The sequence below is a fragment of the Carassius auratus genome, unplaced genomic scaffold (assembly GCF_003368295.1).
Source record: "Carassius auratus strain Wakin unplaced genomic scaffold, ASM336829v1 scaf_tig00215676, whole genome shotgun sequence".
Taxonomy (NCBI): Eukaryota; Metazoa; Chordata; class Actinopteri; order Cypriniformes; family Cyprinidae; genus Carassius; species Carassius auratus.
Window position 1 is genome coordinate 25292 of NW_020528193.1, and position 22465 is coordinate 47756.

The 22465-nt window shown below is 35.6% G+C and overlaps 1 protein-coding gene across 1 annotated transcript in view; it reads right to left on the reverse strand.

The window, feature by feature from the left end:
* The window catches only part of LOC113095305 (disintegrin and metalloproteinase domain-containing protein 12-like), a 69718-nt gene that overhangs the window by 14478 nt on the left and 32775 nt on the right, over positions 1-22465 (reverse strand). The window contains exons 4-11 of the mRNA XM_026260878.1: positions 15669-15747; positions 12393-12469; positions 9668-9854; positions 7850-7915; positions 6878-6949; positions 6484-6653; positions 5440-5524; positions 485-633 (exon numbers count right to left, since the gene is read on the reverse strand). Coding sequence (XP_026116663.1) covers positions 485-633; positions 5440-5524; positions 6484-6653; positions 6878-6949; positions 7850-7915; positions 9668-9854; positions 12393-12469; positions 15669-15747 — 885 coding nt within the window. The remainder of the gene's footprint in view (positions 1-484; positions 634-5439; positions 5525-6483; positions 6654-6877; positions 6950-7849; positions 7916-9667; positions 9855-12392; positions 12470-15668; positions 15748-22465) is intronic.

Below are 22465 nucleotides of genomic sequence, written 5' to 3' on the forward strand. Positions count from 1 at the left end.
CCATTACCAACAAGCACGTTATCAGGAGAAGCCAGGTGACGGCTAAATGTCTGAAATCCAAATTTCTGAGTGGACCAAGCAAGCCTTCCGTCCATATACCAGTTTTTGAGTTTCAATCCAAGACTGGCCTAGTGTCAGTGGTGACGTATGGCTATGTAGTGCAAATTCATCACTGAGAGACGGCTAATTAACCCCTGGTCAATAAGATGCAGGTAAATGGTTGATTATTCTCTTGTGTACATGAATGATGAGAGCTTGATTTGCCCGTTCCCCAGATAATAGGGCTCGTTGGAGACTAATTGAGTCGTAGAGTGATGCGTCTGCAATGCATTAATACATCAAATCCAGACAGGCTACTCCACTCAGGAGGAGGAGAGAAGAGGATATCAAAGACTAGTTCAATTTTGATTTGTTCAGACATAAATATTTTTCTGGCAGAGGTTTGTGATTTGTCAAGTGGTGAAACCTGGTATCATGTACTCACCCTGTAGAAGGAGTCATGATGCAGCCGCCACGATCTACAGTCATCGTACAGCCGCATCCTCGCTCTGGTGTGTCGTGGTTCATACCAAAGTTATGGCCCAACTCATGAGCCAAAGTCACAGCAGCTCCCAGAGGATTGTCTGAGTGGTCCTAGGAAACAACAGGATGTCAAATCATATCTTGAACTACTTGAGCTGCATTTATTTTCATAGTTTTCTGATGTCTATTACTTTGCACACTGATGTACCAAAAATGTACCACTAAAAACATACCTGTCTCATGAGGATCATTAGAATCCAAATAATGCTCGACTATTTTGATGGCAAAAAAAAAAAAACTTAGGTGTGTGTGTGTGATATTTATATATATAACCTTTGATAAATCTGTAATAGTTGTTTAAATCTAATATATTGCAGAAACCAAACAAAGCACGCCTAGACTGATCTTGATGTAGGTTAGACTACTGCAAGCACATTTAGTGTTAAGGCTTGCACTGTTTAGTTTATTAAAGGGGTCATATGATGCTTTTTTAAAAATCATTATTTTGTGTATTTGGTGCAACAGTATATCATGACATGCTTTAATGTTAAAAAAACATTATTTTATTCAAGTACTGGGGCGTGGCAGAGTCTAAACTTTGATAAAGAATATCTCTTTGGACTTGAGACTTTAGTCTTAGCAACTTTACAGATCTTCTTCATGCACCAAGAGCTTGTAACAGTCCAAAGAGAAAGGAAAAATTGAAATCGCATCATATGACACTATTAAAGGGGGGGGGGGGGGTACAATGGTGTTTCGTGTATTCAGAGTTTTTCACAGTGTTAAAGATGGATTCTCATGCTAAACATGGTAAAAAATAATTTAGAAGAATGACTGAGAATTTCTTCACAGGAGCCAGCCTGTGATAAAAGACCCCATTCATGTAAGTACAATTGCATCAGATTTCTGTATTTTTTTGGAAATCAGCACATAAGTGAAGATATGTTAATGGAAACAACACGAAACACGTCACGCCTCCAGGAGCTCGGCTTTTTCCGGAAAGAATCGGAAAGCTGTATTTTTCTTTTACAAATATGATAAAACTAAAGACTTTTTGGATATATGAAGAATGCAGTACTACTCTACAGGTACTCAAGATAAACATGAGATTAGGGGAAACTGTGTATGTTATGTATCCTATAAAATACTTTTAGAATTACCACAAAAAAAGAGAAGGGGCAAAAATGCCCCCTTATGACTTATATACAGTATTTATATAATCTGACAGAGTTGTTAATATTACACTAAGAGTTGTGTATATCAGCATGATTGCAAATGTGATATTGAGTTGATGAACAGCTCAATAAAGTTAATATTAAGTGACTTTCATTTTACACAACAGACCGTTTTACTGTATTTTTTTCAACAACAAAAGTAATTCCAAACAAAACCACATCAGAACTGTTTTTGAGCAACACAAGAAAGTTTTGCTACTGAATTAATCATCCTTTTGAATGAATTGGTTGAATGAATGACTCAACGATTCACTCCTGCAGTGATTTGGAGCGACTTGAAGGTGATCTTAGGCTTATGTTTAAAGTATATTTTCCTTTTTATTGTCCCCAAATCATTTCAAATATCAGTATTAAAGTATAATTTTTTTTTAAACACCAAAACATTAATTATGCATTTGTAACTGCAGGTTAATTGCATTGTGGGAATGCATCTAAATGCCAAATCTGTTTCACCTCTGCATTACAAACACAAATGTTGTTTATCCTGATTTAATTTGTTTGGTAACAATCCTATAGTGTCTTAATATTAGAATGTATTGATTAAATCCAATAAAACATGTAATTAAAATATTATGCATACACTTAATTAGGTTAGACAAAATGGTTTTATAAAGGAAAAAAAATCCTATATATAGTAAAAAATGCATTTAAATGTGAATGTCTGTTTCTGCTGCAAACAAACCACCACACAGAATATGAAGAATATCATATGCTTTGGGAGTTAAATGTCAACAATAGTCTTAATCTTTCCAAAGTACTAGAACAAATAACACGCTCAACAAAATACAAATTTTCCTTATCGACAATATTCCAGAAAATATATATTTTTGCTTGACCAACTTGAACACACTGCAGAATCTGTGAGGGGAAATCACTTGCTCTCACACTAAAATAATTTAAACAGCATAAGTCAGATACACACTTTAATTTAGTACAAGTATTCATTATTTAAAAAAAAAAAATTTGTTGGCCACAATATTATATGTTAAAATATTCTAATATAATTTCATGTTTTTTGACAAATACTGACATATACAATTATTTGCAATCAATTTGTAGCAGTGTATGATTAATTAATTGGATACATTTTAAATTAAATAACAACCCTAATATTCAGTTGCTTCCTCATACTCGACTGGAAAAAACCACAACATCTGATTAATAATGTATGACGCGTGAAAGGACCAGCAGACAGTGATGTTGTGTTAAATGTCTTGAAGGGCTATACTGTAGATGCTCCTATGAATTTTTATATATTTTCTCTTTCAAACTCTCTCTCTTAAAAATCTCTTTCAACCTAGCCATAAAACACAGATACAAGCACCACTGCCCTTATTATCCTTTCCTTTTTCTTCTGTTCTCTTCATCATCTGTTCACTGAGAACAAAGAAGAGCTTCAGCATTATCCGTTTCAGCTGAGGTGAAGAAAACCTCCCTGCTGCCTCACGAACGTGACCTGGTTACCAGCGAACCAACTCTAATAACCCAGAAACAGATTTATTTTTTTATTTTTTTTACACAACTCTACTCTGACTGTCTTTTTTCCATTTCGCTGTACATAAAAATGTCATTTCCTGCCTTGATTGCAGAGCGAGGAACATGACAGGCTCATCTTAGCTTTCAGAGCCAACAGAGGTGATATTTATCTTCCTCATTTCACTTATTCAAAATCTATAGGGTGCCACTGATTACCGTATATCTTGAGTATAACTGACTTGCCCCTTTTTGAGAGTAATTGCAGACTAATACGATGGTTAATGCCATGGGAAATCCAGACTTAACTATTCCAAGTATCTCCTATCAAAGACATTCCAACTTTTTGAATTCCTATAATCATGTAAGACTTGTCCAATGTGGTTACTTCAAATTTGTTCGCATAAAAGTCAAACTGTTAAGATTCAAATCTTCACATCTTTCAGTGTTTTTAAGATGATCAGTCTTATAACATGGTACAAGATTTGGTTTAATTCACAGCCAGACACATTTTCAGTCTCTGTCATATGTATGTGAATGGGGGACAGACATGCATTTGGAAATAAGACCTGCCAAAACCACAGCTGCCAACACAGAAATACAACAGTTAGTGTACAGTGACCCTTTTCCCCAAATCAAACGTGTCCCCTTTTGTCTCTTTCAATTTTCTTTCTAGCTTTAGTGGGTCTGTTGATCTTATGAAATAACATACAGGAATACATCATCCAAAAAGGAAAATTCTGTCACCATTTACTCATCCCCATGCCATGGAAATTTAGCAGAACGTTCATGCAGCTGTTTTCCATACAGTGAAGTAAATGTTGTCAAAAATGACAAACGTAATATAGAAAAAGTCAATTTGTGCAAAATATGCACCACTTTTATGGTGATTTATTTGTCATTTTTGCAGTGACCTTTCACTGTCATTGTACAGAAAAGTGCAACATGATCATTCTTTTGACAGCAGAAAGAAATAATCAACAAAGGAGGTTAAGTAACTGATGACAGAATTTTCATTTGGGTGAACTATCCCTTTAAGAAGTTAATGGAAATCGTTTATCATACAGCACCACAATAGTTTGTAATTCAGACCTATGGCCAATGACTTCATCTTTGTGAAGCCCCGTTTTAAGAGGCACGGTTTGTTACAGTGGCATGGATGATAGATCTATTCTAATAAAAATGTAAATGTGTGTTATTTAGCCATACAGCAGCAAAGCAGCGATACAGGTTCAAATAGGTAGTGCTACATTGACTGACAGACAGCTTGTGGGTGGTTAAGAGAAAGGAGACTAAACTTGTGAATGACCTTCAAGAGCTAGTTAGACTCATTTTCAGACTAAAGGTTCTACAAGATAAAAGAACATTAACTGCCTCTATGTAGTTTCATTACACTGGAGTCTAAATCCCTGTGACCTTAATGAAAACCCTAATGAAAATATTTAAATTTAGCATTTTTCTAAAAAAAATTAAGATATCTTTATATCTTTAAGATATATTTAATTGCATTTAATGGCTATATACTGTATATATATATATATATATATATATATATATATATATATATATGTGTGTGTGCCTCATATATATATATATATATATATATTATATATATATATATATATATATATATATATATATATATATATATATATATATATATATATATATATATATATATATATTGAAAGCAGTATTACTGATGACTAGTGGGTGCAGGGTAAACAAGCAAGAGGCAAGAGTCATTGTTTATTGATTGGTTGAAAATTTCTGGAATTAAAAACAAACAAAAATGGATCTGAGCCCAGTGGGACACATCCTATACCTTGAAGGAATAGTTCACTCAAAAATGAAAAACTCATGATTTATTTACCCTCATGACATTCCAAATCCAGATGTCTTTTTTTTCTTTCTCTTTTTTTTTTTTTATCTCAAAAAAGCTGCAGGCTCATCACAATGAATGGGACTGAGGCTTCTGAGCCTTTTGCATTTATTGAAGCATAAGTCCCTATGTAAAAAAAAAAGTATGTACCAGGTTTGGAATGGCATGAAGATGATTATTAATGATGGAATTATTATAGAGGGTGAACAATCGCTTGAAATTTCAATGCTTTTAAATCATGAAAGTCTAAAACAGCTGGATGATTGTGCAGCTCAGTGTGAATGTGCTAATTATGGGACACAGAGTGTGTGATGATTTATTTCTCACCATGACAATGCCTCCTGACTGCTCAGCGGTACACATACTCATGATGGGAGCCATGCCTATTGTGGTGCCCTGGAAGTACACCCCACTGCCATAAGAGAATAAAAATGGTTAACTATACAGTGCAATACTTCCACAACCAAGTAATGCGACTAAGATTAATACATGTTCATACAATGCTACAACACCTGCTGAATTAAACATGCAACCCAGAGGTCTTGCAACAATAATGTGGCATACTGTTTCAACTATTTATTGTACCATGATTGTTTTTTATAAAACTGTAGGCAGCATTTAGTACAATATAGTGTTTTACACAAGTCTTCACATGATCCTTCAGTATACTGTCATTTTTTATTTATTATTATTAATGTTAAACATGATGTTTGATATTTTGGTGAAAGCTATGACATCTTTTTTTTACCATGACCATTTGATGAATGTAAAGTTAAAAAGAACAGCATTTTTTGAATCAGGAATCTCTTCTAACATTATACATGTCTTTACCGTCACTTTTGATCAATTTAATGAATGCTTGCTGAATTAAAGTATTAATTTCTTTAAAAAAAAAACTTCCTGACCCATAACTTTTGAACAGTAGTGAGTATACAGCACAGAATATATCTGTATACAGTATTGGGAATGTTGCTTTGAAAATGTACTGTAATAGATTACAGATTGTGAGTTTTAAATGTAATAAGTAGTTTCTACCTACCTTTAATTTCAATTCTTTTATTAAAGTAACCAATTACATTTGATTGCTTTTATAAATGTCCAATGAATGTTTCCAACCATTAATCCTTTTCAAACATTTAAACCAGACAGGGTTAACCTTACAGTAGTACTCAACATTGATTACTGTCAGACTTTCAACACTTGAATAACTCACATTACCTATGAAGGGCACCTACTGTGAGATGTGCATGCTACTGAGTTAGCATTCGATTATTATGTGCTGTTACAGTACAGATTGGTAAAGAATATAAGACGGGTGCTAAAGGATGTACAGTATATGTGATAATATTTGTAAAATGGGTGTGCTTGTACCTAATAAGCTGGGCGTTATCATGTGGCCGCTGTGGCAACAGTTTAAGTTTTCTCCAGTCCAAAAACTCATGAAGCGTTGTGAAGGGGTCTTGGGTGACTGCACACTTATCAGCATCACTCCACACCTCCAGTCCCACCAGAGCTACACGGATGTTCAACACTCTGTAAAACTGCGAGAACACATAATACAGTATTGACACAGCAGTACTGTATGTCTGGACATCAGTCAATTTAACCTAATAAAAATGACTCGGCTTTCTTTCAAATGGGCGTTTATTTAAAAATCTCATCCTTTACCTCAGCAGTCCTACATTCATCTCTGACAATCATGCCTCTATTTCAGACGTCTAATCAAGCATTCCTATTAATTCGGGCAAAGAATGGCATTTAATACCTTGTCCACGTAATTGGCGATTTCGGCTAGCCTTTGCTTAACCTTCTCCACATCTTTTCCTTGTTTCTGGAACTGAAGAGGGAAAGAAAAGTCAAAGGTGAGATGAAAGACATACTCCAAAAAGTATAAGACCAGAGTCTAGATGGATTTTTAAAGAATGCAGGACCCTCTGAGTGGCTGTCATATGTAGGGCGTTATCAGAAGTGTGTCTGATGGCACACTCTTAAGAGCACTTGAAAGTGACCATCACAGCAGGGTAGAGGGACTGAACAATAGCAATCGAAGTATAAAATTAGAATGCGCAAATGTGACAGCCGGCCACTTTCAGTCCAGCATTGCTTCTCCTGTGAGTGTAAGTTTAAGATGAAGAAAAAAAAAACTACATTAACAGAATGGATAAACCTTTTAAGTCAAGCAGTGTTGCATGAAAATTTAATTAACAGGGACGAAATACTTCACAATATCTCTGTCTCTCTCTCTTTCCCTCACACACACACACACACACACACACACACACACACACACACACACACACACACACACACACACACACACACACACACACACACACACACAGAGACTTTAATATACAGACAGATGTGTTGATAATATGATAGCTTTCTTGTTGCCTAGTTTCCTTTTCCCACATCCAATGTTCACTTTATACACAACACTTCCTGTTTCCTGTCTGATCATTTGGGAGCATTGCCCTACTTCCTGTCAGGTTCCACCCTCTATGACCTGCTTTTGGTTTGGCCTACTAAGGTGAAACAAAGAACCAAAACTTTACCGTAACCCAAATACTACACAGCAGTCAACCAAACACAATTGGTTATTACAGCACATTTCCTTTCATTCTTCTTTCTTTAACAGTCTGTTAAATTACTTGTGCAAAACAGTTTTATATGTGAAAACATTTTAACTTGTCTTGCACTACAATTTCGGTCAAACCTTTTGTGTTTGTTGTCCTACCTCTCTGTTGTCTGCTACAATGATGAGCTCCACGTATTTGGTGGTCTTCTGAACATCCCGTTTATGCTGCCGAACAGAAACATGCACGTCAGTGATCTTAATATTTGATAAAAGGCTCATTACCAACAAAATTTGCCAGAGGGTCTACCAGAGCGTAGTGGTAGGGATTTTAATTCATCCAGTGACTTCAAACTTTTAAACGTGTTTACCAAATTACATACATATTAATTCACTACTAGGCCTACTTTCAAAGATACTTTTAGCAGTTTATACCAGTAAGTGACTTTTTTGTGTATAATAAGCCACTTCACTGCACTTCTTTAAAAGCTACCTGAAACAAGTCATATTTTTCTTTATAAAAGTATGTGTTTTAACTACCTCTATATACTATATATATATATATATATATATATATATATATATATATATATATATATATATATATATATATATATATATATATATATATTATACTATACTTAAAAAAAGTTAGTGCAAGTGTTATTTTAAATATCACATATTACTTTATTATTATTATTATTGTTTTCTGATTTCATTTTAATTTCAGGTACATTTTTAGCATTTTTAGCATTTTTTTTAACTTATATCTATATTGTTTTATTTACTTTGCTAGCTCTTAAACTTTAAACAATAATAAGTATTTTATTTCCCATAATAATTTTCTATGGGGTTAGTTTTAGTTAATGATAATAACCCTGCTTTTTTACGACCTTAACCGTTACATTTAGACTTTAATTCTAAGTTTAAGGAGCAAGAATGAACAAAAATGTTGTCATATGATGTATATGTACAAGGACACTGAGTGCTTTAGAGATCAGTTTTTGTTTCAATGAGTTCTGCCCATCTTGAGCTGAAATCCTGACGTGTCTATAAATAACCACATAACCAAAACTTGTTGTGGGCCATCACATGCAGATAGCAGCTGTGGTTAAACCAAGTAACCATAATACCATTAACAAAAAACTAGCGGTTTTGAAATAGCATAGAGGATATAATTCAACAAATTAATTTTCATTTGACAAGGACTGATCCTTTTCTCTTGTTCAGTGCTACTTTGAGCCTTCAGATGCTATTTCCTATAGTCAGCCATTAAAGACAGGAAAGCAAATTTATATTATACACTTTGATTTAGTTAAATTTAATAAAGCTGATTTGTTAATTAACTAAACACCACAACCACCAAAAATAGCTGCCGCCCGAACCAACAAGTAACCCCTCTGAACGGTCTCTTTAACCTCCTTGTAACACTTTCAGTTCTTTATAACTTCAACTAGCAGTTCTGTAGTCACCATGGTGACAATATCAAGAGTCTTCATCTCCTTTTGATTTATTCTCGCCGAATGGACAATGAAATTATCTATAATCTTTAGATGTGTCTGCAAATATCAGTGCCAGCATTGATACAGATCCTAACCGTAATCACTTTTATTATATAGATATCATCAGTTTGACATTACGTTGAGTTATAACAAAATCTGCTGCTATCCTTTGGAATCAATACAATGGTGTCTGAATATCTTATTTAGACAGCTATGTTGTGATAAGAACATCTTCAACGTCAAGACTTGTGTTGGGATCAATCCGTTAACCTTTAATGTCTCGCCGAGCTCTCTAATCTTGTTTTAGCATGCATGGGAAGTAAGGGCAACCACAATCCTCTCATCTGCATTAACAAAGACATCACATGCTGAATGATGCATGTTAATTCATCCTCAAGACAAAAAAGTGACACTCTTCAAACAAAACACTGTTATAATAGCGGCTACATTGACAGTCGCTGACGGATCGCATTCATACCCTTGTGCTGAATGATTGTGGCAGTCCTCCAGTGCTCATATGGCTGCCAGTCGATATGTTGTGTCCGTGTCCACAGGTTCCAGAGGGGAAGTGTAGGTGATGCCCTTCATAAATCACATGCGTGTCATTTGCTGGCTCAAAAGCTGGCTCCACCATCAGTGTTTTATTTTCAAGTAAGATGAACCCTCTGTGGATTGAATTCAGATTTAAAAAGTGTGAAGTGCTAAGAATTTTGTAACATTTGTGATATTAATAAGAATTACATATCAAAATGTACGGCTTGCTATGAAGGGCTTTTTAAACTGATAAAGGGCTGCATTTATGAAACATTCTTAAAGTAAAGGTTCATCCATAATGAAAATTACCTTTACTTACCATCAAGCCATCCTAGGAGTATTTTGTACATTTGTCTTTTAAATATGGATATTTTTCTTACATAAATTCATCGATTCACTTCAGAAGGCCTTTATTGGCTGTGTGGAGCACTTTTTATGATGGATGGATGGATGGATGCACTTATTTGGGATTCAAAATCTCAATTCCCATTTACTGCCACTATAAAGATTATTTTCATTTTTTGGGTAAACTAACCCTTTAAATTCACAAAGGTATGATATTTAATTAATTTATTGGGCTCTTTAGAATATTAAGCTTTTCAACATAAAACTAGTTATAATAGGCCTACAGTACATAACACTTCTAGGAATGTGCACAAGTACTCTGAAGTGACACCAATTATCGGTAATGTAAACAATGAACACTCATGATTATGTATGACAAGACTTTTTGTTGCAAAAATTACTCAATTAGGGACTCTACAAAACAAGGACCTCATATTTAATTTTAGAATTGACATTTTGGCAGCATTCAACCCATATAAGAGATCCCATTCACAGGAGGCATTCACTCTAGTGCTTGCACACACACTGAGAGAGGACAAAAAAGAAAAAAAAAAGAGGACAAAAAAAAGAGCACAGATGAATGCATCGGACCTCTCCATCTTGAGGCACTAAAACATGGTTCATTAAAAAACACGATGCGACCCCAGAGATTTAGAGACTTAGTGGTGGGCTCGTTTGACTTGTATCAGTAATCAACTACCAAACAATGCCCCGTAACAACTCCGAACACCATAGAATTCAATTTCTTGGAAACAACCTACAAAAGGCTACCATATCATTGTGTTGTTAGTAAACATGGCAAGCATTAATTTTTTTCAGAAAAAATATATGCAAATAGGCTGTGAGGTATAACTGGCAGGTACATTTCTTGAGGTGCAGGACACTTAATGCTCTAAGTATTTAGTGTGAAACAAAAAGATGATGTAAGTGGGAGAAATTAATGGGGGGGGGGGAGTGTTATAAAGTCTGCATTCTGGCTAAATGCTGCAGTGACATAGCTATACAATATTAACTTTAAGATCAAATAATATAATTCTAATTTACTTATATTTTTATCAGTACAATATAATTGCAAAAGTTAAAGGATGACCTTTCACCATCTAATAAACTCTATAGTCAATAAATCCAGCTCTAATAAGTCCATTTGTATGTCTTCATCCCATTTGGGAAATGGGTTTATAGGTTTTTTTTTCTGCAGAATGACACTGTATTGTACAGAAGTTAATTTCTTCACCCAGTTCTATGACCAATAACCCATTACTCACCAGAAAGTGAAATGCCTGGATTTTCAAATGTGTGAATTTACATTTGTCATATCCTTAATAATACCCATGTGTGATAAAAGACATTTTGAGAGATATCGTTTAGCGATAATTGAATATGAAGGGTTTATGTGTAAGAGCCACTGGTTGCAAGATGAAAAGTGAGTTTTCACTTTGCAATATAATAACTAGATAAAAAAGATGAAAATCTGGAGCCATACTGATAGCTCAAATGATGCTTGCAGAAGGAATTATAATTTAAATTATATCTGATGATACCCTCCTTTCAATTTATAACGAATCTGCTAATATGAAACCTGAAAGTACTGAACAGGACTGAAATTTGATCTACAGTTTTGCATATTTCAGCAATCTTCATATGTAAAAATTTCCATCTCACACCCCCACACCAGTGTGGAAAAAACCCACGATCACATTTAACTCGGCTCTTGATTCACAGTAACCTTCTGTATTCACATATGGCCTTAATATCTGCCTACCTGAAAGTCTCCAGGCTTGTGATAATGAAGATAAAGTAAAGACTTTCGGTAGAAGTGTTTTGTAATTACAAGCAGGAGACCGTGGGTTTGCTTCTATCATAGCTCTGAGTTCATCTTTACCAATGCTGTTGTACAGGTTGTGCTTTTTACGACAAATTTACTGTAGACACATGCTCCCTCTAATTATATTTAACAACATCACTTAAGCTTTTCACAACATATTAAATGCTTTCAGTCATTTTATGTGCTTATCTTCAGGATAATGAAGCATGGGATTATACTAAAGCATTTATTGATGTTTAATCTCAAGGTTTTATAGGCTTTAAATGAACCCTTACATAGGACGAGCTGTGAAGTCCACTGGAAACAATGGCAAAGCAATAAATGTTGGACAACTTAAGGCCTAATTTAATAGCTTTCCACACTAAAGAATACACATGCTTTAAACTACTTGTTTAAGGACTTTTAATGACTTTGAAAATTGGAACTCAATATGGTTAAAATTACCGCCTATAGTACATAATGGGATACATGGATATTATGGGGGTGATACCGTGCTTACCTGATACCAGAGCATGTACTGAGGCTGACATCAGAGTGAGAGTATCCTTGGACTTCACCATGGTAATAGCAATTCATCTGCATGAAGAAAAGAAAAGATCCTTGTAAAGTTGAAAATATGTGTCAGGTTCTTGGAAATGTACTCTTTCTATTCATGCAGATTTCATATGGTTTTGGAAAAGTTTGCATGAAAAGTCTTACACGTGCAGGTGGTGCAAAAAAAAAAAAATAAATAATCAAAAAGCAATCAAAATCAGCAAAGGAGTAAAGATATTCAAGTGCTATAACAAGTCTCAGTTAGCTTAACTCAGAACACGTAGCAAGGTTTTTTTAAAGGGTCCTGTGAAGTTGCAAAAAATAACATTATTTAGTGTATTTAGTGTAATGAAATGTGTTTATGCGGTTTAACGTAAAAAAAAAACCACATTGTTTTCCACATACTGTACATTATTGTTGCTCCTCCATGCCCCGCCTTTCTGAAACACATCATTATTTATTTTTTTACAAAGCTCATCATTCTGAAAAGCGAGCTGTGCTCTGAGGCAGAGTACATTAACTTCAAGATAGAGATAAAAATCTAGTTTTTTTTAATGTAGATAATTTTCATTATTTAAACAAGTAATTGTTCAATTTCCAGTGTTCTACATATAATTGATTTGGCTGGATAAGTAAAAAACGTTACAGTAATTTTTTGTATGGCATAACTCTACACTGCTCCAAACTCTTGTTTGAATCATCAATGGCTTTCACAATGAAACACACAGCGTCTCCACAACATGGCGCCGGCGACAACAGCGAGAATAAAAGTTATACCTTCTTTCTTTGCAAGAGATCGCCGGTGTTATGCAAATCTTCCTACACAGTGACGTAGACGTGGGCGTGTGTTAAAATGAGGCATTTTAGGAGGGCGTGGACAAGTCTTAACTTTTATAAAGAATATCTCTTTGGATCTGAGACTTAAGTCTTTGCAACTTTACAGATCTTCTTTATGCAACAAGAGCTTGTAACACTCCAAAGAGAAAGGGAAAAATCTAAATCGCATCATATGGCCCCTTTAAACAAATAAATGCTTCTTAGTACAGCAATTATGTACATCATAGAACTCACTTGTATTATTAATTGCATTTTCTATGTACTTTTTTATATTTTAAGAATCCGAAAAAAAGGGGAAGCATAATTTACCTTACCCAACAGACAGATAAAATTCAAGTAACAATTGAATTTTGGCCAGAAGATCAAGTTAAAGTGAGGTCATTTCAGAAATCAATTAACCATAAAATTGGATCATTTACTAACTGAGATCCTGTTCAGGTGCAAGATAATGTCAGATAATGTTGGTCTTAAGGGATCATGTAGCATATTGCCACGTAGCAAGTGATCTTCAAGCAGCTGCTTGCCGATGAAAACCACACTTTTGTGGTGCCAGTAAGAGTAGTGCCTGTTGGTCTATTTTACAAGGAAACTATTCTCCCCTGTTATGGCTGGCACCAGCCCCCAAAGACCTTTCATGTGGAAATACCAATTGGTAGCCACAGGCTGGACGTCTAACTGCCATAACTCACAAAAAAATGTTCACACACACTCACGCAGGCAGACAAAACCATTCAAAAACACACCTCTCTTTCAAAAGCAATCCGCGTCTCATGGCAAAAATCCTTCACATCAAAACTCGGCTGTCTTAGAGAATTTTTGTGGCTACCATTTCCACATCTTTAAGCTTTAACAGACCAAGAATAGCAAAGAACCTACCAGAAACAGTGCTAGATGTAGGATATCTAAACAGCCAGAGCTAAAAATGATGACTGACTAGCTAATGGCCCTGTTAAATAATACACTAGGCCAGCAAAGTGAAGTCTGAGACATATATTAGTAAAAGCAGGCCATTTTTCTTTCATAATGTCCTGATTTTAAGGATCACCAGAAAAAATATTAGGCTGCTTTTTTTATGTGTCTGCCTTCGATGACAGTTCACACATGTATCAACTGAGAAATGTGCTTTTTTAAATGTTTTATTTGAAAAAAGTTGAAGGATAAAATCATAGTTTCCATATTTCAATATAATATTTGAAAAACAGTTCTTAGAAATAAAACATAAATAGTCTGTATAATCTAACTGCCTCTCAAAGCATTCATTCTAAAGCATTTCTAATTTTTCTGTTTATTCGCATACAATTTCTCATTTGAAAATAAATGAAAGTATGTTCTATCTTTGTGCAAATAAGATTGTCAATCAAGTATCTGTTTTATTACCACTCGCACCAAAGCCTTGTCAAGCTGTTTTACCTATTTTGATGAATTAATCTTTTACAACGGCTCAGTTTTTTTTAGACCTTCTCAGCTTTGAAGACAAAAGATGTTCATGGCTATTTGGACAGGCTTAAACGATTATAAATAAGAGCTAAATATGCCCAGCAGGAATAATATTGTCAAGCCTACACATGTGCGACTGGGAATGGGGGGGGATGACAACATGTAGTCAAAGCTGTCAGTTGCGGTTCTTAGCACTAGTCTAATTATAAAAGTACAAAAGACACAGTGGACAATTCAAATCAGTCCTGACAATAATGTCAACATGCTGTCCTCGTGTCAACATCACATCACAGCAAAGATCAATCAGCTTTTCTGGGAAAATGGCCAGCCAGAGAATGCTAGATCACTAGCCAGCCCAGTTTAACTTTTGAAGATTTTGAAGTATCATATTTGACAACAATATTGGAATATTTCACTAAATTTATATTAACAGTTCTGTTTCAACCTCATGTCCTACTTAATCTTATGAAAATCCTTCCTTAGACTGCAGTTTGCTTTATAGCTAAATGACCAAGATGCTCATTTCAGTTCAATGAAAGCTGTTGTTTTTTTGTAGATTTTCAAAATTTTCTGTAAAAAAAAATACAAAAAAATAAAAATACTTCAAATGTAGACTGTACCTCACATAAAGTTATTGTAAGACATATTTATTTATTTTTTTGCTTTATTGTCTATGAGGACCTTGAGAGCCTTTGGTCCCCATCCACTTTCAGGTGTACATAAAAAAGCAGCTTGCACTTTTTACTAAACGTCATATAAAGGAGGCATGAATAAATGATGATGGTCATTTACTCGTGCTTATTTTTGGTTGAACTAACCTCTAAAAGTAAATGCAGATGTATAACAAGTTGGTCTAATTCCTCTAATAGTATTTGAAATTGGTCAACAATTAATATCCATTTCATTATCTCACTGAGATGTGTGTATACCAAAAAAAGATAAATGTGTAAGAGACTGTTTAACTTACCATAGAGTTGTGAGTGCCCATTACAGTTTGTCCATCTTCCCTATAATGCGTTTCAGTGTAATTGCTGGCGAACAGGCCGCTAAAAGAGAAAACACACACACACAAATCTATTAAGCATTGCATCTTCCCTGCCCAGAAAACTAGCTTTTCGAAGATGCACATAATCAGGAAAAGTGGGGCATCGTATGTGTTGTGATGCCGAGCGTGATTTCATCAAGTACAACATGTTCCTGGATCGACATCCTTGTTGATCCTAGAACAACATTGCAATCAGCCAATCAGAGCTGAGATATAACTTTACAGGAAATATCTGTTTTAGGCTTACAATCAGGGTTAGGTGCTTCTACACCCTTGTTCCCAATGATAAATTATGGGTAGGGTTAGGTTTAGGGGTAGGGTTAGGGATTGGGATAAGGCTATACTTTTGGACAAAAAGATACAGGAACATGTCTTACTTGGCAAAATCACGGCAACCATGTTGTGATCATAGAAAATGATCAGTAGATCTACCAGATCACTGATGACCCACCTAAACATATGGGCATACATGCAATGTGATCCAAAAGTCCACTAAAGAAAATGCTTCTGATTAGCATTTTTTCACAATTAAGTGCACTTTTCCAAAAGAAATGTATTCACTATTTTCCAAAATCCTAAAACTCTGTTTATTTACAGGTTTAAATATTATTTTGCATCCCACTGTACAAACAAATACTATGCGCATGCGAGAACAAAGTACAGTGTACATAGCTCACAGAAACACAGGGGAAAAGGATGAGTTGTGCTTGCAAGGATTGAATGTGTGTTTTGCTGGCATGTCAAACTCTGCTCAGGCATTGCTGGAAGAGATGACGGAGTGATGTGTGTCATGATGCTGACATGATGAAATCCAAATGTAATCTGAACAACATAAGCAGATCCTCTTAAAGGGCAAGTATGTAAGGGTGTGTGTCTGTGCAATGTTCCATATTCTGAAACCCTTTAGGAGTGTTTTGTTATAACCTTAAATGTAAGCAAACCTTCCTACTTAAAATTTGATACACAAAAACTCCAGAGACCAGCTACAGAGCCAAAGATCAAACAAGGGAATTTTTAAAGAATTACTCTTTGTAGCCCAGTTTATTTTAAGCCTAAATTAAGTGTTTTGTACTTAAAAAAACAAACAAGTAAATGACAATTTAGCTGACTTAAAAGTAAAAGAAAGTGGGTTTTTGTTTTAAAAAAGTTTGTTTCTGTGAATTGCGGGGACTTTTCTTTATCCTCTAACCCTAAGGCCCCGTTTACACGTAAATGGTTATTTTGAAAAACCGAAACATTTCCCTCCGTTTGAGCCCTTCATCTACAAACAAATGGAGAATTCGCCTCTGAAACGGATTCTTTCTAAAAACTCTGGCCAGAGTGGAGATTTTGAAAATCTTCGTTTGCACATTTGTAAGTAAACTGAAACTACGTCAAAAGTGCGACCTATGTTTACATGTAATTTTCGGGATTCTGATTGGCTTACGTGGGCTTGAGCTTCTCGTTACACCGCCACCTACAGGTTTGGCATGCTCTTGATGGCATATATACACGGGTATGTGTAAATAAACACTTTTCTGAAAACTGACATGTTTGCACGTTGTCATTTTTGAAACCGGAGAGGTTGAAATGTTTATGTTTATGAAAATAGCTGGTCACATGTAAACATAGCCTAAATCTACTTCTTACATAAAACCTGTTTGATTGTTACACTTTCATTTACTATTAAATTATTATTTATTTTTTATTTTTTTTAATTTGTCTGGTCCCCACTAGGGCTGTCACTTTTGAGAAAAATCTAATTCAAACGGATATCGAATATCATGCAATGTATTCGAATATATTCGAAAATCTACGTGCCCCAAAGGTGCAATTTTTTTTTTTTACTAAATGTTCAAAACAGCAGGTTATCAACTTAGAATATCAATTTATATGAAGTGCCACTATGCATATCCCACAACATTAGGCTAAATGAAAAAAGAAAAGAAAAAACGATTCAGAACAGGCACAAACAATAACGTTATAACTTATATAGTAGCAGGAGTAAGGCACATAGCCTAGTCTAATTCATTTCTTAATATTGTTAGCAAGAAACACCAGTCTATCAACTTGATCTGTATTAAGTGCGGCTCTCTTTCGGATATTTTATTTATAGTTAGATTACAGATATTTCACGTCATGTTCGAATGCATATTCGAATATCGAATAAAAAGTGACAGCCCTAGTCCCCACAATGTCAAAAATTTCAGGTGTTACTATCCTTGTGGTTACATTTGGTTCGCACAATGTAGCATAAACATTAACAAAGTACACACACACACACACCTTGACAGACCTCACACTCCTCATATTTCTCCTTTGGGGTTATGCATGCCATAATTATGCCCTTGTATACATACACATTCATCAAATGAACATCAGGATATGAAAACAGATCCATTGTTTGTATTCTCCGGGCAAAACTACATTTCGAATTCGCCTCATGAACCTGCCTGGTTTAGACCTTGGGCTAACGTATTAGTAAAACACACCAGCTCAGCTCCCTCAAGTATGGGGGCTGCTGCCTCCATGGTCGCTGTGAGAACAGTCGTTTTTGGTTTAACGTCATTAGGCCATCTTTCAGTAATGACAGCACTCCAGTCCAATTCCCATTCTCCTCGATTTGATCCACATGCCAGTGGAGGAATGGTTTGTTGTTTTGGAAGGAACTTCAAAGCCTCTAGTCGAAAGGCTTTGATGTTCTTGGGGATGAACTGGTGTGACAGCCATCCGAATCCGAATCCCAAACGTGGCGTGACTCCCTCAGTGCCACCGAGCGATGAGCAAGGGAATGTGGGAGTTCGTCCACAGGGAAGTGTGAATCATGAAAGAAACGCTGAACGTGGTGTAATATGCCAATTAGGGTGGTTACAAAAGAAAAAGTCCACTAAGGATGGAGTACGAAACAAGCCTCGAGTGGTCTACACCATGTTCGCAAGTTGTAGGCCTTGTAAAAGGCCACTGAAAGCTTAATACTGTACATGAAAAGAGTTGCTGATGTAGAACTCCACATGGAAAACCATTTACGCCTACAAGTTAATAGTGAGATTAAGTTAACCATAAAAAATAAAAATAAAAATCACATTGTGAGAATATACTGTAAGTTTTAATTTTAAATAACTCTTACTAGACAGTTACCTCAGTAAGCACAGGCACAGTGACCCACAAAAGGGTGTTTGATAGAGGGCAATATGAACTTTCTCACAGACAGCATCGTAAGCACTTCAATACTTATAAAGACATCCTCTAACAAACCTGCAGAGAAGTGCAACTTGTCTAATGATCAACTAAAAGGGCCAGAGAGCAGTGTTATGTGTGTGCGTGTGTGTGAAGTTGATCTTGACTCTGTGTCTTGAGATATGAAACACTGAGCTTCTCTAATCCTGAACTAATTCTCCTTGAAATCCCAGCCCAGAACTAACAGAGGATGGGTGAAGAGGTGAAACATACTCAGAGGATTTTAGCAGTATATAAAAAAGACTTGCTTGCTCCACTAAGTTTATATGATTTTGTAGCTTGTATATACAAACACGAATATCGTATAAAAAGTTATATCTTTTTAAGAATATCTTTTAAAAGTTTGGGGCCAGCAAGATGCATTAATTAAATTAAATTGACAGTAAAAGGGCTGGATGGGACCAGCAGTGACGATAGACAGAGAAGATGGGGCATTTAATTTTCCAGTTCAGACTCCCAGTCTTCGAGATCCTCCTCCTCATTTTGGCCCTTTTGCCGTGCCTTATTCAGCTCACACTCAGCCACGGTGTAGGGGGCGCTCAAATTGTCTGTGGCTTTCTCCCTCGTGGCAGGCGGTGTTGTCAGCTCACACACCTGGACTGATGTCACTGCCTCTGGCTCCACGGCGATCCTCAGCTCTGTTGTTCCATGCATCGATGGATCGTCGGTAGCGGCAGGTTCTGGCTTTCCATCAGCAGTGGGGATTGGGGAGATGGTGGGCTGGGATCTGGGTCCGGAGTGGGGCTGATGTCATCCGCGATGTCCACAGTCAGAGGCGATGACACCAGCACCCACTCCACAAAGGTAGCGAAATTCCCCCGAGGACCATCTCTGGACAACTGCCTCTAAACTTGTCGTTCAGGCTGGTCTTGCGTGGCAAGCCGTTGATTATCCTTTACACACACACACACACATATATATATTCTGCTACAGATCTATAATTTCGAATTCTGCCACAGATCTATAATGGGTGCAATTAGTTCTGACCAGCTCTTGCATACACAGCATGTTTATTTATTTCCTCAGAGTTTAGATACATCAAACACTCATTAAAAGACCACCTCAGGTGACTTTATTTTTATAAGCTAATTCATTCTGAGCAAAGTAAATAAATGAAGAAATATGTAATATGAAATGCCTCCATCTATATTTAGTCTGTACATACACACTACAGTCAACAGTGCACATTATGACTGAAATCAATATTCATCGATCCCAGACATTTCACAGCCTGCTGACTTCCATTATATGTAGATAACAATCTTATTACAGGTTTGTTCGCAGACTCAGTTAATCGTGATTAATGCACTTGTTCATTAGATGCTGCAGAGAAAAAAATCAGCACAGGTTACTATGACCTTTGACAGGACAAAAGGCCACATGCATTGTTTCTGGTGACAGAACAATGAAAAAATTATGGATGTAAATTCTGGGCCTAAAGCAACACCTGTTAAAAAAAACTGTTTATTTACTGTAAACTATAATATTTGAGACCTATTTAGTCATAATCTGTGTCACGTGAATACCACAGTAACAGAGATGACACCAGATGTGTACTATGGTACTTACTTTGATATATACCATATTACCATGTATATTCATGTTGCTTAGCACTTCAAAGAATACCAGGACAACACCATGCTACAGCCCTGTGGTACAAAAATACACAGTATTTTTTCATGGAGCATATTGGAAAAGACATGTCCAATTTGTCCAAAAATCATGGCATTAGTGCCATCACCAAATAACCATGTTGGTAATATTAAGTTACTGAAGCTCAGACTTCATACTTTTTACTTTTTTCATCCTCTTCTATTCAATTAGACTGTTAATTGACTCCATATCTGACTAATACGGTTTTAACAGTCAGGGGGAGAAATGAGCGAAACGTTTAAGCGGAAGCATGAAGTCTCAATGGAGGAGAGAGAGAAAGTGCAAGAGGTCTTGAACATCATTTGGCCCTTTTAATTAGACAGTTCATTTCTCTGCTGGAAATTAAATGTGCCCATTACTGCACTTTCTGACACTAACAGGCTCTAAAATGGACACAAATGTGACAACTGCAGCAGAGACTGAAATACTGTGATTGGAGACACATTTTTTAAAAGCACTATTTTTAACTTGCGGTATCTTACAAACTCAACGCACATGGTGTCAGATGCTGAAAAAGTAGCGAGACCTGATTCTCTTTCGCCTTTTCTCTCCATCTATCTATTTTAAGGTGGTAATCTTGTTTATTTTATCAAGTTGTTTTTTTTTTCTCCCTCTCTCATCTTCTCTCTGGGTCGAAGCGTGTTACCAAAGCAGATACTAACACTGAAGAAAGTAAACCATCTCTCACACAAACACACACACATACTAGAGAACAAGACTGGTCTGAAGACTTAATTCCATTTCCACACATAGCTGTGCCTCCAATTGATTTAGCTTTCCACACTAAGATTCACACACAAGATTCACACATAATGGGATGAGATGGGGGATGGTTGAGGATGAAGGACAAGATGAAATCCTTCAGGCTAAAGAAATATTTTTCTATATTCCCACCGTCTGGTTTCAGTATATCTGCAAGAATTAATGCACAACAGTATGTCTTTAAACATTAGCTTACTGAATATTTAAAACAAACACATACAGGTGCACAGGAGAACATGATATAGAAGAACAAGAGCTTTTTAATGTTACCGCATTAACATATGCAAATAATCTAATGTTCAATTATACTGTTTAAACAGAATTAACATGTTTATTCAGTTTGTCTTATTGTAACAGTTTCAATAAATGATGGATAAATACCCTCTTTATGTTAATTTCCTTATAAATCAAATCTAGAAAACATGTTTGACAAAAGTAAAGTCCTTTGTAAACGCATATGGCCAAAATCATCCCCATCAAGCATCCTCTAATCTTCCTTTTATCCACTGCAAAAATATATGTGTAAAAATATTTTTAATCAGTATTTTTGTCATTTTTACCCCAAAAAAATTCTAATAAAAAAATAATCTAAACAGCCTTTTCAGTGAATGCTTAATCTTGTTCATGTAATAAATGCTAATTATGCTTATGCTTAACACAAGAAAAATAATTGTTAGTCACATCCTTTTGCTTTTCGAGCAAATTTATTTAGTTTTTTACAGACAGAATACTAATTAAGAACATTTGATGTTTATTTTCTCTTTCTTTCTCATTCCTTTGGTGAACTTCCTTCTGTGGCTTCTGTCATGTGTGTAGCTCTGTATCTGTGTGTAAGATCTCAGGAAAGCCCAGTTCCTTTGGTCTGCTTTCAGGCTCTAGGGTGTTTCAGTCGGAGTGTGTATCTGTCTTTATATTTGTTTGTGTGTGTCTCTGAGGAATAGATTTAAAGATCAACCAGTATGTTGGAAGATCTCCTTGAAGAACACACCATCCTGTCATCCATGAAGCATGTGTGAATGTGTATATTTGTTCACGCAACATACTGCAAACTTTGTTTTCAAATCCCATTTTAAGGGCTAATTTTAATT